This window comes from Lepus europaeus, chromosome Y (genome assembly GCF_033115175.1).
Source record: "Lepus europaeus isolate LE1 chromosome Y, mLepTim1.pri, whole genome shotgun sequence".
In the NCBI taxonomy this organism is placed as follows: domain Eukaryota; kingdom Metazoa; phylum Chordata; class Mammalia; order Lagomorpha; family Leporidae; genus Lepus; species Lepus europaeus.
The window spans coordinates 1,546,031-1,563,536 of record NC_084851.1 but is presented as its reverse complement, the minus strand read 5'-3'; the positions used below and the strand labels follow the sequence as shown (position 1 = coordinate 1,563,536).

General features: G+C 40.5%; 1 protein-coding gene across 1 annotated transcript in view; it reads left to right on the top strand.

Moving 5' to 3' along the window:
- Window positions 1-810: 810 nt before the first annotated feature.
- Window positions 811-17,506, top strand: part of LOC133754048 (RNA-binding motif protein, X chromosome-like) — a 29,664-nt gene continuing 12,968 nt past the window's right edge. The window contains exons 1-4 of the mRNA XM_062184663.1: window positions 811-919; window positions 2,058-2,164; window positions 12,846-13,001; window positions 16,070-16,085. Coding sequence (XP_062040647.1) covers window positions 811-919; window positions 2,058-2,164; window positions 12,846-13,001; window positions 16,070-16,085 — 388 coding nt within the window. The remainder of the gene's footprint in view (window positions 920-2,057; window positions 2,165-12,845; window positions 13,002-16,069; window positions 16,086-17,506) is intronic.

Genomic DNA, 17,506 nt, shown 5'->3' with positions numbered 1-17,506 from the left:
GCCATTTTATACTTGCTTAAACATTAGTTTTCAAAGTATGAGGTAATAAATTTTTTATTCAGATTATTTTATTTATTTTAAATTTTATTTATTTATTTGAAAGAACTACAGAGAGAGAGAAGAGACACAGAGAAAGAGAGGTCTTCCATCTGATGGGTCACTCCCCAGTTGGCTGCAATGGCCAGAGTCAGGAGCCAGAGCTGCTTTTGGGTCTCACACACAGGTGCAGGGGCCCAAGGACTTGGGCCATTTTGCACTGCTTTCCCAGGCCGCAGCAGAGAGATGGATGGGAAGTGGAGCAGCCAGGTCTCTAACTGGCACCCATATGGGATGATGGTGCATCAGGCCTGGGCGTTAACCTGCTGTGTCACAGCACCAGCCCCTATTCAGATTATTTTAAAACATATATTGACATCAGCCTACATACCTAGGCTAGTTAAAATTTTTGAATTGACATGCTGTGTATTGTAGCTCAAAGCTTTTTTCCAAGTAGTTTTTCACATATATTGTTAGTGTTCGCTTAAAAATAGCTCAGTCTTCCTTTCACTGTTGAGCAACTTTCATATTTAAAAGTAAGAAATAGTAAAGATACTCCAACAGTACTTTGTGTTTCTGTGTGGGTGCAAACTGTTGAAAGTTTTACTTACTATATGCTAAATTGATCTTCTTTATATAAAGATAATTGAAAATGAAAAGAAAAAGAAACAGTAAAGATGTCAGTGTGCACACTTTTTAATCATTTTGTGGGATAAAATTTGATCTTTTGGTTTAATTTTTGCTGTATATATGTTTTTAACCACTTACAGAAAAATGGTGGAGGCAGATCGTCCAGGGAAGCTATTTGTAGGAGGCCTCAATGTAGCCATCAATGAAAAGATTCTTGAAGCAATGTTTGGGAAATATGGCCCTATAGCAGAAGGTAACTATTTTTTAAAGATTTATTTATTTACTTGAAAGTCAGAGTTACACACAGAGAGAGAGGCAGAGAGAGAGAGAGAGGGAGAGAGGGAGAGAGGTCTTCCATCTGCTGGTTCACTCTCCATATGGCTGCTATGGCCAGAGCTATGCAGATTTCAAGGCAGGAGCCAAGAGATTCTTCCAGGTCTCCCACACGAGTTCAGGGGGCCAAGCACTTGGGCCATTTTCTACCACTTTTCCCAGGCCATACCAGAGAGTTGGATCAGAAGTGGAGCAGCCAGGACTTGAACCAGTGCTAATAAGGGGATGCACGCACTGCAGGCGGCAGCTTTACCCGCTACGCCACAGTGCCGGCCCTAGAAGGTAACTCTTAATAACCAACGTGTATATATACACCCATCTGTCCAAAAGTCAGTATGTACTAATTATGTTCCACTGTTCTTAAAACTTACATGACTATTTTTCTTAAAATTCTTGTTTTATGTTGGGAAAGCTATTAGCCATTGCACTAGGTGAAATTTTGCTCTAAAAGATCTGTTTAAAAAAGAGGATACAGGCTGTTGAGAGAAGGCATGAAATGAATTAGAGGTAATACAGAGGAATTGTTGATATTTAGAAGAGAAAATAATGCTGTTAAAAGTATTCACTTTTTTTGGACAGGCAGAGTGGACAGTGAGCCACAGAAAGGTCTTCCTTTTTGCCGTTGGTTCACCCTCCATTGGCCGCTGTGGCCGGGGCATCTCACTGATCCGAAGCCAGGAGCCAGGTGCTTCTCCTGGTCTCCCATGTGGGTGCAGGGCCCAAACACTTGGGCCATCCTCCACTGCCTTCCCAGGCCACAGCAGAGAGCTGGCCTGGAAGAGGGGCAACCGGGACAGGATCGGTGCCCCGACCGGGACTAGAACCCGGTGTGCTGGCGCCGCAAGGCGGAGGATTAGCCTGTTAAGCCATTGCACTGGCCTAAAAGTATTCACTTTTTTAAATACAACTTTCAGATAATTGAAACCATGTTGTATCTGGTAGATCAGATTAATAAAACTGAGAGAAGCTGAAGATTGACAAATTTGGAAATATGAAAATTTCAAAAAGTATGTAATTATATACATGTAAAAGGCTTACATATTACATAAATATTGCAGTTCTTCTGATCAAGGATCGAGAAACTAACAAGTCCAGAGGCTTTGCTTTCATTACTTTTGAAAACCCTGCAGATGCTAAGGATGCTTCCAAAGACATGAATGGAAAGGTGAGAGTCTAATATCCTAGTTTTGTTCTTTAGTGAGTTGTATTTGTAGATTTACAAAAAATATTTTAAGGTTGTATAATGCTGTATGAGCTAAATACTCAGGAGTATGGCTAGTAGGAATCTGAAATATTGTATCACACAACATATAATCTAATTTAATGTTAACATTTCTAATAAATGGGAATAGGCCTTTTAGACTTCAAAAAGTCCCTAAACTGAAAACTAAATAAACTCTAATGTTAATAGAAAACTGTTGTCACTTATAAGCTATTACTGTTGCATAAAATCTTAACAGGGAAAATTACTTCTAATTGTTGTGGGCAAAAAATACCAACACAGTGTTTGGGTGGGACCTTGGCATTCAGATGTAATGTCATTCTTATTAACATGGATATCAGAATAAATCACTCAAATTCTTCTCCCTGACTTTTCTTTCCTTAAAGACTTAATCCTGTAACTAGATTACATTTGTAAAATGACTTACCCAAATATTCATTTTTAGTAATGGTTAATCCAGTAGTCTGTATTGTAAATCTTAAATTCTAGGAATTGTGTTGTCTGCTATAGCTTGTGAGCTAATCAATTATTTTATTAAATGATGATTTCATTAATACTGCAATCAAGATTACTCTCTTCTGGGCCCTTTTTATCTTCATTATTTTCTCCAACTTGTTTTGTGGTATTCTTTTAAGATTTCCCCAGTATACAATACTATGTCCTAATCCCACTTTTTTACATTTACAAGGATTTTTGTCTCTTGTTTTTGCATCACAGCTAAGAATTTCTCCATGTTGCATGTTTTATTCTTACAATACACAGTTCAGCTCCAGCTATTTCACAGTGTATTCTTTTTAACTTCTTTATTTGATAATAAGATAATTGGTAGATTCCAGAAATTGAATTTGGCTTGTGGCATTTTGTTACATATAGAATCAAATTTGATTTGTGAATGATTGATGATAATGCTTTCCCTCAGTGTTCAAGCATAAGAACAGGTAGACATTGTTTGCTATGTGTCAGGCAGCATTATAATAACTGAGAAATATTTTTCAGTAAGAGATACTAGCAAGAGCTGATAAAAAGAAATATTAAAGTAAAAATAAACTTTATGTATAATTTAAAGTTAATGATAAAATAGATTATTCAGAGCTTGAAGGGAGAGAAGGCTTTTTATGTAGAAAATGATAAAATTCAACTGAATTATTTTTTAAATCTTTATTTATTTGAAAGTTAGAGTTATGCAGAGAGAGAAGGAGAGACAGAGAAAGAGAGAGGCAGAGAGAGAGAGAGAGGTCTTCCGTCCACTGGTTCACTCCCCAGTTGACCACAATGGCCTGAGCTGTGCCAATCCGAAGCCAGGAGCTTCGTCTGGGACTCCTAAGCTGGTGCAGGGGACCAAAGACTTGGGGTTTTTTCTACTGCTTTGCCAGGCCATAGTAGAGAGCTGGATTGAAAATAGAGCAGCTGGATCTCAGACTGGTGCCCATATTCAGCTGGCCCCAGCTGAATACTTAATGTTAGGAAGGAAGCAGTCATTTACAAATTTAGGGAGAAATTTGGTCATAGATATAGCAAGTGAACTAAAGCTTGCCTGTGTAACTGTTAATACTGTACTATGGGGGGATGGTGCTGTGGTGCAGTGAATTGATGGCTCAGTCTAAAGTGCCGGCATCCCATATGGGCGCTGGTTTGAGTCCTGGCTGCTCCTCTTCTGATCTAGCCCTCTGCTAGGCCTAGGATAGCGGTGAAAATGGCCTAAGTTGTTGGGGGCCACAAGCACGTGAGCGACCGGGAAGAAGCTCCTGGCTCCTAGCTTCAGATCAGCACAGCTGCTGAAACAAATCTTTTAAAAAAGTACTTAAGAATACTGTATAATGGTACATCCATCCACAGGATCTTGAGGAAAGTCAGAAGTTACCCCAAAATAACAGGAAGTCATCAGAGTGAGATTTAAGACCAGGATTACATTCTCAAAACATTAAAAATATATTACTAGAAAGTGATAACAATATTAATTATGACATTTAAGCATTTCTGAGTTACAAGAACTATTAAAGTAAGTACTATTCAAGATTTATCTTTTAGGGAAACTTCTTATTTTAACTTTTATTAGAGAATATAAATTTCCAAAGTACAGCTTATGGATTACAATGCCTTTTTCCCCTCCCGTAACTTCCCTCCCACCCACAACACTCTCCTCTCTTGCTACCTCTCCCCTTACATTCACATGAAGATTCATTTTCAATTCTCTTATATACAGAAGATCAATTTAGCATATATTAAGTAAAACTTTCAACAGTTTGCACCCACACAGAAACACAAAGTGTAAAATACTGCTTGAGGACTAGTTATAGCATTAAACCACAATGTACAGCACATTAAGGACAGAGATCCTACGTGGGGAGTAAGTGCACAGTGACTCCTGTTGTTGACTTAACAAATTGACACTCTTGTTTATGGCATCAGTAATCACCCTAGGCTCTTGTCATGAGTTGCCAAGGCTATGGAAGCCTTTAGGGTTCGCCGACGTCGATCTTATTTAGACAAGGTCATAGTCAAAGTGGAAGTTCTGTCCTCCCTTCAGGGAAAGGTACCTCCTTCTTTGATGACCTGTTAATTCCACTGGGATCTCACTCGCAGAGATCTTTCATTTAGGTCATTTTTTTTTTTTGCCAGAGTGTCTTGGCTTTCCATGCCTGAAATATTCTCATGGGCTCTTCAGCCAGATCCGAATGCCTTAAGGGCTGATTCTGAGGCCAGAGTGCTGTTTAGGACATCTGCCCTTCTATGAGTCTGCTGTGTATCCTGCTTCCCATAAATTCCCATAAAAGAATAAAAAAGGGATTTTCCTCTCCCTTTTTTATTCTATCAGTTAGTATTTTCAGACACTAGTCCTGTTTATTTGATCCCTTTGACTCTTAGTCCTATCACTATGATCAATTGTGAACAGAAATTGATCGCTTGGACTTGTGAGATGGCATTGGTACATGCCACCTTGACGGGATTGAACTGGAATCCCCTGGCACGTTTCTAACTCTACCGTTTGGAGCAAGTCCGATTGAGCATGTCCCACATTGTATATCTCCTCCCTCTTATATTCCCACTCTTATATTTAACAGGGATCACTTTTCAGTTAAGTTTCACCACTTAAGAATCATTGTGTATTAATTACAGAGTTCAACCAATAGTATTAAGCAGGACCAAAAAATACTATGAGGTATAAAGTATTAAGTTTTCATCAACAGTCAGGGCAAGGGCTGATCAAGTCACCGTTTCTCATAGTGTCCATTTCACTTCAACAGGTTTCCTTTTTGGTGCTCGGTTAGTTGTTACCGATCAGGGAGAACATATGATATTGTCCCTTTGGGACTGGCTTATTTCACTCAGCATGATGTTTTCCAGATTCGTCCATTTTGTTGCAAATGACCAGATTTCATTGTTGTTGACTGCTGTATAGTATTCTATAGAGTACATATTTCACAGTTTCTTTATCCAGTCCACTGGTGATGAGCTTTTGGGTTGGCCCCAGGTCTTAGCTATTGTGAACTGAGCTACAGTAAGCAATAAGGTGCAGACAGCTTTTTGGTTTGCCAATTTAATTTCCTTTGGGTAAATTCCAAGGAGTGGGATGGCTGGGTTGTATGGTAGGGTTATGTTCAGGTTTCTGAGGAATCTCCAGACTGACTTCCATAGTGACTTAACCAGTTTGCATTCCCACCAAGAGTGGCTTAGTGTCCCTTTCTCCCCACATCCTCGCCAGCATCTGTTGTTGGTCGATTTCTGAATGTGAGCCATTCTCACCGGGGTGAGGTGAAACCTCATTGTGGTTTTGATTTGCATTTCCCTGATTGCTGGTGTCTTGAACATTCTTTCATGTGCCTGTTTGCCATCTGGATTTCCTCTCTTGAAAATGTGTATTGAGGTCCTTGGCCCATCTCTTCAGTGGGTTGTTTGTTTTGTTGTTGTGGAGTTTCTTGATCTCTTTGTAGATTCTGGTTACTAATCCTTTATCTGTTGCATAGCTTGCAAATATTTTTTCCCATTCTGTCAGTTGCCTCTTCACTTTCCTGACTGTGTCTTTTGCAGTACAGGAACTTCTCAATCTGATACAATCCCAAATGTTAATTTTGGCTTTTGACTGCCTGTTCTGCTGGAGTATTTTCCAAGAAGTCTTTGCCAGTGCCAATATCTTGCAGGGTTTCTCCAGTGTTCTCTAATAATTTGATGGTGTCGGGTCGTGGAGTTAGGTCTTTAATCCATGTTGATTGGATTTTTGTGTACGGTGTAAGGTAAGGGTCTTGCTTCATGCTTCTGCACGTGGAAATCCAGTTTTCCCAGCACCATTTGTTGAATAGACTGTCCTTGCTCCAGGAATTCTTTTTAGCTCCTTGATCTACTATGAGTTGGCTGTAGATGTTTGGGTTGATTTCTGGTGTTTCTATTCTGTTCCCTTGGTCTATCCTTCTGTTTCTGTACCAGTGCCATGCTGTTTTGATAACAACTGCCCTGTAGTATGTCCTGAAATCTGGTATTGTGATGCCTCCAGCTTTGTTTTTGTTGTACAAGATTGCTTTGGCTATTCGAGGTTTCCTGTGTCTCCATATGAATTTCAGCATCATTTTTTATAGATCTGAGAAGAATGTCTTTGGTATCTTGATTGGTATCACATTGAATCTGTAAATTGCTTTTGGGAGAATGGACATTTTGATGATATTGACTCTTCCAATCCATGAGCATGGAAGATTTTTCCATTTTTTGGTATCCTCTTCTATTTCTTTCTTTAAGGTTTTGTAATTCTCATTGTAGAGAGATTTCACATCCTTGGTTAAGTTTATTCCAAGGTATTTGATTGTTTTTGTGGCTATTGTGAATGGGATTTATCTTAGAAGTTCTTCCTCAGCCGTGGCATTGCCTGCGTATACAAAGGCTGTTGATTTTTGTGCATTGACTTTATATCCTGCTACTTTGCCAAACTCTTCTATGAGTTCCAGTAGTCTTTTTTTTTTTTTTTGACAGGCAGAGTGGATAGTGAGAGAGAGAGAGAGAGAGAGAGAGAGAGAGAGATAGAAAGGTCTTCCTTTTTTTTTTAAAATTTTTTGACAGGCAGAATGGACAGTGAGAGAGAGACAGAGAGAAAGGTCTTCCTTTGCCGTTGGTTCACCCTCCAATGACCGCCGCGGTAGGCGCGCTACGGCCAGCGCACCGCACTTATCCGATGGCAGGAGCCAGGTGCTTCTCCTGGTCTCCCATGGGGTGCAGGGCCCAAGGACTTGGGCCATCCTCCACTGCACTCCCTGGCCACAGCAGAGGGCTGGCCTGGAAGAGGGGCAGGATCGGTGCCCCGACCGGGACTAGAACCCGGTGTGCCAGCGCCGCAAGGCGGAGGATTAGCCTAGTGAGCCGCGGCGCCGGCCTCCAGTAGTCTCTTAGTAGAGTTCTTTGGATCCCCTTAATAAAGAATCATATTGTCTTCAGAGAGGGATAGTTTGCCTTCTTCCTTCCCAATTTGTATCCCTTTAATTTCTTTTTCTTGCCTAATGGCTCTGGCTGAAACTTTCAGAACTATATTGAATAGCAGTGGTGAGAGTGGGCATCCCTGTCTGGTACCAGATCTCAGTGGAAATGCTTCCAACTTTTCCCCATTCAATAGGATGCTGGCCTTGGGCTTTTCATAAATTGCTTTGGTTGTATTGAGGAGTGTTCCTTCTATACCCAATTTGCTTAGAATTTTCATCATGAACGGGCGTTGAATTTTATCAAATGTTTTCTCTGTGTCTATTGAGATAGATATTGGGTTTTCTTGTGCAGTTTGTTAATGTGGTGTATCATGTAGGTTGATTTGTGAACATTGAACCATCCCTGCATACCGGGGATAAATCCCACTTGTCTGGGTGGATGATTTTTCTGATGTGTTGTTTTATTCTGTTGGCGAGAATTTTATTGGGGATTTTTGCGTCTATGTTCATCAGGGACATTGGTCTGTAATTTTCTTTCAGTGCTGCATCTTTCTCTGGCTTAGGAATTAAGGTGATTGATGCTGGCTTCATAGAAAGTATTTGGGAGGCTTCCCTCTTTTTCAATTGTTCTGAATAGTTTGAGAGGAATTGGAGTTAGTTCTTCTTTAAATGTCTGGTAGAATTCAGCAGTGAATCCATCTGGTCCTGGGCTTTTGTTTGTTGGGAGGGCCTTTATGACTGTTTCAATTTCTTTCTCTGTTACGGGTCTATTTAGGCTTTCTATGTCTTCCTGGTTCAATTTAGGTAGATTGCATGTGTCCAGGAATCTCTCCATTTCTGATAGATTTCCCTGTTTGCTGGCATACAAGTCCTTGTTGTAATTTCTGATGGTTCCTTTTATTTCTGTGGTGTCTGTTGTTACATTTTTTTTTTGTTTCTGATTTTATTGATTTGGGTCTTTTCTTTTTTTTTAGTTAGTTGGACCAATGGTGTGTCAATTTTATTCACTTTTTCAAAAAACCAGCTCCACGTTTGTCTGATTTTTTGTAATTTTGTTTGGATTCAATCCTGTTGATTTCTTCTCTGATTTTAATTATTTCTCTTCTACTAGATTTGGGTCTGATTTGCTGCAGTTTTTGTAGATCCTTGAGATCCGTTGAAAGCTCATCTATTTGGTGCCTTTTCAATTTCTTGATGTAGGCACCTATTGATACAAACTTTCCTCTCAACACGGCTTTTGCCGTAGCCCATAAGTTTTGGTATGTTGTGCTGTTATTCTCATTTACTTCCAGAAAGTTTTTGATTTCTCTTTTGATTTCTTCTATGACCCAGTGTTCATTCAGGAGCATGTTGTTCAGTCTCCATGTGTTTGCATACTCTCTAGGGATTCCCGAGTTGCTAATTTCCACCTTCATTCCTTTGTGGTCTGAGAAGCTGCATGGTATGATTCCAATTCTTTTGAATTTGCTGAGACTTGCTTTATGGCCTAGCATGTGGTCAGTCCTAGAGAAGGTTCCACGTACTGCTGAGAAGAATGTAAATTCTTTAAATGTAAGATTGAAAGTTGTGTAGATATCTGTTAGATCCATGTGGGCAATAGTGTTGGTTAAATCTGCTGTTTCCTTGTTGATCTTCTGTCCGGTTGATCTATTTCTGAGAGTGGAGTATTGAAGTCTCCCAGTACTATTGTATTGGAGTCTAAGCCTCCCTTTAAGTCCCTTAACATATCTTTTAAATAAGCCAGTGCCCAGTAATTAGGTGCCTATACATTGATAACCATTACATCTTCCTGCTGAACTGATCCCTTAATCATTGTATAGTGCCCCTCTCTGTCTCTCTTAACAGTTTTTGTGGTAAAGTTTATTTTGTCTGATATTAAGATGGCTACACCTGCTTTTGTTTGGTTTCTGTTGGCATGGAATATTTTTCTCCAACCTTTCACTTTCAGTCTGCATGCATCTTTGTTGGAAAGATGTGTTTCTCGTAAGCGGCAAATAGATGGGTTTTGTTCCTTAATCCATTCAGCCAGACCGTATCTTTTATTTATTTATTTATTTATTTATTTATTTATTTATTTATTTGACAGGCAGAGTGGACAGTGAGAGAGAGAGAGACAGAGAGAAATGTCTTCCTTTGCCGTTGGTTCACCCTCCAGGGCCGGGGCCGGCGTGCTGCGGCCGGCGCACCGCGCTGATCCAAAGGCAGGAGCCAGGTGCTTCTCCTGGTCTCCCATGGGGTGCAGGGCCCAAGCACTTGGGCCATCCTCCACTGCACTCCCGGGCCACAGCAGAGAGCTAGCCAGGGTGAGGGGCAATCGGGACAGAACCCGGTGCCTCGACCGGGACTAGAACCCAGTGTGCTGGCACCACAAGGCGGAGGATTTAGCCTATTGAGCCATGGCGCCAGCCAGTCTGTATCTTTTCACTGCAGAGTTGAGACCATTAATGTTCAGTGTGACTATTAATAAGTAGTAACTTTGCCCTGCCGTTTTCCCAAAGACATTTTCTAGTATATGCTTTGAGCTTCTCGTGGTCTTTTACTGGGAGTTTTTCTTCCTTTACCTTCTTTCATATCGGTGACTGTGTTTCTGTGTTTCTGTGTGTAACACATCTTTAAGCATTTTTTTGCAGGGCTGGACGAGTGGCGACAAATTCTTTCAATTTCTGTTTGCTGTGAAAGGTCTTTATTTCACCTTCATTCACAAATGAGAGCTTTGCAGGATATAATATTCTGGGCTGGCAGTTTTTCTCTCTTAGTCCCTGGGCTGTATTGCGCCATTCCCTTCTAGCCAGTAGGGTTTCTGATGAGAAGTCAACTGTGAGTCTAATTGGAGATCCTCTGAGAGTAATCTGACATTTCTCTCTTGCACATTTTAGGATCTTTTCTTTATGTTTCACTGTGGTGAGTTTGATTACAACGTGTCGTGGTGAGGATCTCTTTTGGTCATGTTAATTAGGGGTTCTATGAGCTTCTTGTACTAGGATGTCTCTGTCCTTCACCAAACCCGGGAAGTTCTCTGCTGGTACCTCACTAAAAAGGCCTTCTAATCCTTTCTCCCTCTCCATGCCTTCAGGAACTCCTAGAACCCGAATGTTGGGTTTTTTAATAGTATCCTGTGGATTCCCAACAATATTTTTTAGATTTCTAGTTTCCTCTTCTTTTCTTTGGTTTGACTGTATACTTTCCTGTGCTCTGTCTTCTAAGTCTGATATTCTCTCTTCTGCTTCACCCATTCTGTTTTTAAGGCTCTCTAATGTGTTTGTCATTTGATCTGTTGAATTCTTCATTTCATTATGATTTCTCGTCACTATCACCGTATCATGTTCTACTAGTTGTTTCGTTTCATTTTGATTCCTCCTTCATATTTCATTTTCACGAGAGAGATTTTCTATCCTGTCCAGTAAGGATTACTGTAGGTCAAGAATTTGTTTTTGAGAACTTCTTAATGTTCTTATCAACTTTTTGAGATCCGCTTCTTGCATCTCCTCTATCTCTTCATCTTCATAATCTTGAACTGGGGTGTCTTGTTCATTTGGGGGCGTCATAGTGTCTTCCTTGTTCTTGTTACTTCGGTTTCTGCATTTCTTTGGCATTGTGGAGATATTCTTTGGTTTCTTCGCTGTGATGTTTTTTTTTTTCTCGTTATACTATGACTCTAGATTACGTGGACTGTCTGCTTTCGATGGATCCTTAGAGGCTTGTGATGGGTGTGGCCAGAGAGCTCCGTGTGGTTCTTCAGAGTTAAGGGTGTGCCAAAGGTGACTCACCCAGGTTGTTCTCTCTCTCTCTCTCCCCCTCTCTCTCTTTTTCCCTCTCCCTCTTTTTAACTCAGAAGGGAAGTAATTCTGCACAGCTGAGCGGAATTGAGGGTAGTCAATGTATGAAATCTGGCCCCTGTGGGTATAATATTCGTCTGCTCTGCCCCAAGGACCACACAAAGGGTCTATGCAGTCCTCAGTATGGTCTCAAATTTCTCTGCAGTCTCCCACGGGGTTGCCAAGGTTACCGAGTTTGTGTTCTCTGTGAGTTCTCTCCCACACCCTCAGATTTTCACAGTCTCATTTCATTAGTGCTACACCTTCACTAGGTCCTAACTTCCTGCTATTTCTCCCCACCAGAGTCAGGTTTTTCTGCTTGGCTGATGGCTGGTGCTGCATTACGTATGTCCAAAATGGTGCCTGCTCTTTGTCTTGCTTGCCTTTGTAAGCTGAGTGGAGAGAGAGGCTCATGTCCGTGCCGGTCCCTTTTATTTATTTATTTTTTCTCTCCTCCAGTCAGCCTGGTGAACTTTCCCCAGCAGGGCTTCAAGCCTCATTCCCTCTAGGCTCTTTCTGCCGTTTCCCCGCCAATGTCTCGGGCTACTGAGGTTTTGCCTCACTTCCCCTTCCAGCGCTGGTGCATAGACTCTGCGGCTGGGCTCCCGAGCCATGGGCGTCCTTGCTTTCCCCGTAGGTCCTCCGTGTCACATCCACTAGATCCGGAAGAGTTTCCTCTGCAATTTTTTCCCCGAGCTTTTCCCTGAAACTACAGTAATTGCACTTTTATTAAACTATCTTTTCCCGGACTGTCAGTGCACGCCCTCACTATTCTGCCATCTTGGTTCCACTGAGAATTTCTTCAGGGAAACTTCTAAAACCTAATGTGAAATGGATGAGGCAAAGATTGGAAATGAGATGAAACAAGATCCATTTATAGAAAAAATTGAAGAACTATAAACACAGAATTACAGATAATGTTGGGAGATTTATCATGCTTCAACTTTTTCAACACAATAAATAATTAAATTAATGTTGCATGTGAGTTACATGACCAACTAATAACTTTGAATTAGTAACTGAAAATGACAACTTATCCTGGGACACTGAAAATTTTAATTTGGTGGGAATGTAAGGAAAGAGATTTAGCATTGTAGAATGTAGGATTGTCACCTACAGAGAATGTCTGAGGTGTTAATCTTTTCAGAGTATTAAATGTCTTAAAATGCTAGAGAAATTCAAGAATTTTCAATAATAAATTCATGTTTTTGATGACGTGTCCTAATTAAATGTCTTACAAGTAAGCTTTATGAGGCACATGGTCATTTCAGAAGAAAATGTTTGGTTTGCAAAAAATGACTTATGGGATACTAGTTATGTTACTGGAGTTGGAGTACAAGTGAATTTATAAAATTAGCATTTACGTTAAAATTTATGTGATATTATAGATAATATTTGTGATCTTTTTAGTCTTTGGATGGAAAAACTATTAAAGTAGAACAAGCCAACAAACCATCTTTTGAAAGTGTTGGGACACGAAGACCACAACCTCCTAGAAACAGAGGTCCTATAAGAAATATGAAAAATGGAAAGGGAACGAGTGGAGGAACAAGACACTTGGATAAAGTTTTAAAATATAAGGATACAACCATGGGACTGAAAAGCAGTAAGTTTGAATCTATAGAACATCTATTTTCTTTTTGACCAAAATTATTTATAAATTACTAAATGGTATAGAAATCTAAGAAAGATTAAATAGTGACTGAAATATTATTTTAATATTGTGATTATTTTCAGAAAAGCTTTATAAATTTCATACTAAGTTCAGTTTATTGTAAGTGCTAATTGATTCCAAATTTTCTGGCAGAACTTATGTCTGTTGATCAAATAGACATATAGTTTTATACATTGGGATCAAGAACATTACAGTTTTCTACTTTGGGATCAACAACTCCACGTAAAAATTAATTCAGCAGGTTTTGTTTTATTAGGTATACGTATGTAACCGTCTATGTAAATATAATAACACATGGTCATTTTTATCGAGGGAATTGTGTGTTGGTCTGTTGTGAGGAAATTTGCATCCAGGACTGTAGTTCTCAGAGTGATTTTAACTCTGGAAAAGTGAAAACACTTTCATTAATTTTAGAGGCTGAATCATTGAAAATGGTACTTAAGCTATTTTCAGAGTTGCCTTATTTTCACAGTCAAGGGAGGGTCGTGAACATTTTAAAAATTACCCATGTGTTAAAAAAATCTGTATTATCAGGTTTTATTGTTTTACTTATTTATTATTGCTCTTCAAAAAGAAAGGATTTAATAACCAGCTTTGAATAGAGATTCCAAAATGGCAGAACTGGGAGGGAGCTTGTTGCTCTAGGATAGGGGAGGGTCGTAAAAATAAAAGTGGAGAGAGTGCAATCTCAGGGAACAGCTCGGGCGAAAACTGCAATGGAAATACCGTGCAGTGGATCTATATGGGGGTTATAGACCTGAAGCAGGAAAATGGACACAACACAGGACACCAACAGCCAAGAGCCTCAGCACCATCTTTTGGAGAGTGAGGTGTGACTAGACTGCAGTATCCCGAGCTACTAGCAATAAAGTTGTGGGGAGAGTCTGTGTGAGTCTGGCTTAGAGCCCTTTGGGGAACAGTATACCTGCCAACCTGACTACCCAACAAAAGTACCTTGCAACTAACAGAGAGGGGAGACACCATTTTGAGATGTAGGTAACGGCTGCACCAGCTTGTGTTCACATGTCCACCAACCAGCCCAGAGGAGACATCTGAGTCTGGCTAGAAGGATTGATGTGGACTGGGTGCTCCAGTCTCCCAGCATGTCACAAGTTCTGGGGCTCTGGCAGCCTGGGCAGAACACTGATAGGCAGCTGGCTGTGGGAGCGTCCTCGCCTTGCTATGGATGGGATGGACTAACAAAGCAGAGTGGATCCAATGACTGGGAGCCTTGTGTGCTGGGGCAGTGGAAACAGCGTGTCTGTATGGGAGGGTGTAGGGTGTGGCTGAGTTTCTGGGCTGTGGCTGTATGTGGCTCCATATGCTTAGGGCTCCCTGATTGCCGTTGATGGGTCATTCCTGTGGGATCTGTGCTCAATATGAGGACTGTGCTCAATATGAGGTCATTTGGATCTTGTGGCAGCATGGATGACTATTGTGCCCACTGGGCCTAGTGCCTGGGTCTTGGAATAGAGGAGCTGAGTATGAGACTATGCCAACAGAGCTGATTAAACCTCCCCTCTGATTAAAGAAAAAGATTTGGCATGCCCAATATGGATGTCATTTTGGATGCTCCCTTTACCCTGGAGCACTGAACAGAGCTTTCTGGCCACACCCAGCATACTCTCCTGGGCATGCACTGAAAAAGCACACAGAGGCATAGTCCAAAGATAAAAGCCATCAGAAGGAGAAAAAAACTCAACAAGTATTTCCACAAATGCCTGAACATAAATGCAGCAATTCGAGAAGCAAGAATTAGGAAGACAACATGATACCCCAAGGAAACGCTAGCACTTCAGTACTAGAATGAAGATGAAGAGATTAAATGCCAGAAATGGAATTTAAAAGTCAAAGGATTACTCAGATGTAATCAGAAGCAAATCCAAGAATTATATAAATCCATATATGATGTGAATGAAAATTTTCTCATGAAACAGAGATATTAAAGAAAAATCAAAGTGAAATATTAGGAAAGAAGAATTCAATAAGGCATTCAAAATGGCATTAACAATAGGCTCTTAAAAATTTTATATCAGACCAAAAGGAGAAATTAGAAAAATTAAAAAGTGTTGGAGATTTATGGGATGCTCTGAAATAGCCCAACATACAAGTCTTTGGAGTTTTGGAAGGCATGAAAAGAGAATGAATTAGAAGGCATTTTTAAGCCGGTGCCATGGCTTAACAGGCTAATCCTCTGCCTTGCAGCGCTGGCACACCGGGTTCTAGTCCCGGTCAGGGCACCGGATTCTGTCCCGGTTGCCCCTCTTCCAGGCCAGCTCTCTGCTGTGGCCAGGGAGTGCAGTGGAGGATGGCCCAAGTGCTTGGGCCCTGCACCCCATGGGAGACCAGGATAAGAACCTGGCTCCTGCCATCGGATCAGCGCAGTGCGCCGGCCGCAGCGCGCCAACCGCAGCGACCATTGGAGGGTGAACCAACGGCAAAAGGAAGACCTTTCTCTCTGTCTCTCTCTCTTACTGTCCACTCTGCCTGTCAAAAAAAAAAAAAAGAAGGCATTTTTAGTGAAATAATTACAGAAAACTTCCCAAATTAGGAGAAAGAAATGTCCAGGTAAAGGGAGCACATAGACTCCTACTAGAAATAATCAGAAAGATCTTCAGCATGCCATGTTGTAGTGAACTTTCCAAGTGAAACATAAAGAAAAGACTCTAAAATTTACAAGAGAGAAACACCATATTAGTTTGATGATCTCCAATCAAACTCACAAAACTCACAGCTGACTTATCAGAAAACCTTCAGTCCAGGAGAGCATGGCAAGATATAATCAAGTCTTAAGAGAAAAAAAAAAACCTGTCAACCTAGAGTACTGTACCCTGAAAAGGTCTTACTTATGAGTGAAGGCGAAATAAAGACTTCCATAACAGAAAGTGGAAAAAAATTGTCACCACCTGCCCAGCCTTAAAAAAACATGCTTGGAGATTTGCTGCACTCAGAAACACAGAAACATGGTCACCACTGTGAAAGAATGTGAAGGCAAAATATTTCCCAGTTAAAGCCCAAAGGAAATCCAAGTTAAACAGTAGGAATCTGCAAAATGGAGGACAAAATTGATACTTACCAATAGGTAACACTGAATTTAAAAGGCCTCAAGTCTCCAGTTAAAAGATATAAGCTGCTGCTGAGGTATAACAGGCAAAGGTGCTACCTGCAGTGCCAGCATTCTATATGGGCACTAGTTCAAGTCCTGGTTGCTCCACTTCCAAGCCAACTGTCTGCTATAGCCTGGAAAAGCAGTAGAAGACTGTCCAAGCCTTTCGGCCCCTGCACCTACTTGGGAGACCCAGAAGAAGCTCCTGGCTCTTGGCTTTGGATCGGCACAGCCTTGCCTGTTGCAGCCATTTGGGATGGATCAGCAGATGGAAGACCTCTCTGTCTGTCTCTCTCTCTGCCTGTACCTCTCTATAACTCTTTCAAATACTAAATAAAATATTTGCTTGGACCGGCTGAATGGTTAAAAAATAACATTCATCTGTTTGCTGCCTCCAAAGAAGACATCACACCAACAAAGATACAACAGACTGAAAGAAAGGAAAAGATACTTCATGCTAACAGAAATCAAAAAAGAGCTGGTGTAGCCATCCTAGTATCAGACAAAGTAGGCTTTGACATAAAAGAGAGACAAAGAAGGGCACTATGAAATGACTGATGGATCAATTCAACAGGAGATGTGTCTATAACAAGTGTAATATGCACCCAACTGTAGGGTAAATGGATTTTCCAAGGAAATATTAATGGATTTAGAGGCATAGACTGTAATACAGTAGTAATGGGGGACTTCAGTACCCCATTTTCAGCAAAGGATAGAGAAATCAGACAGAAAAATCAGGAACGAAATAGTAGAGTTTGATGACACTACAAACCAAATGGACCTAATGGATATCTTCAGAACTTCTCATCCTACAATTGCAGAATACAGATTCTCACCAGTACAAGGAAATTTCTCTAGGACAGATCATATTCTAGGCCATAAAGCAAGTCTCAGCAAATTAAAAAAAAATTGAAGTCTTACCATGCATCTTCTCTGACCAAAACGGAATCAAGCTGGAAGTCAACAACTTGAGAATTTCCAGACCACATGCAAAAATATGGAGACTGAACAACATGTTCATGAATGAACATTTGGTCACTGAAGAAATCAAAAGAGAAATCAAAAAAATTTCTGGAAACAAAAGACAACAGTATAACATATCAAAAATTATGGGATATAGCTAAAGTGGTGTTAAGAGGAGGAAAGTTTGTAGCAATTGGTGCCTACATCATGAAAGTGGAAAGGCACCAATAAATGAGCTATCAGTGCATCTCAAGGACCTAGAAAAACAACAGCAAACCAAATCCAAAATTATGAGAGAAGAAATAAGAAATTTTAAAAATAGAAACC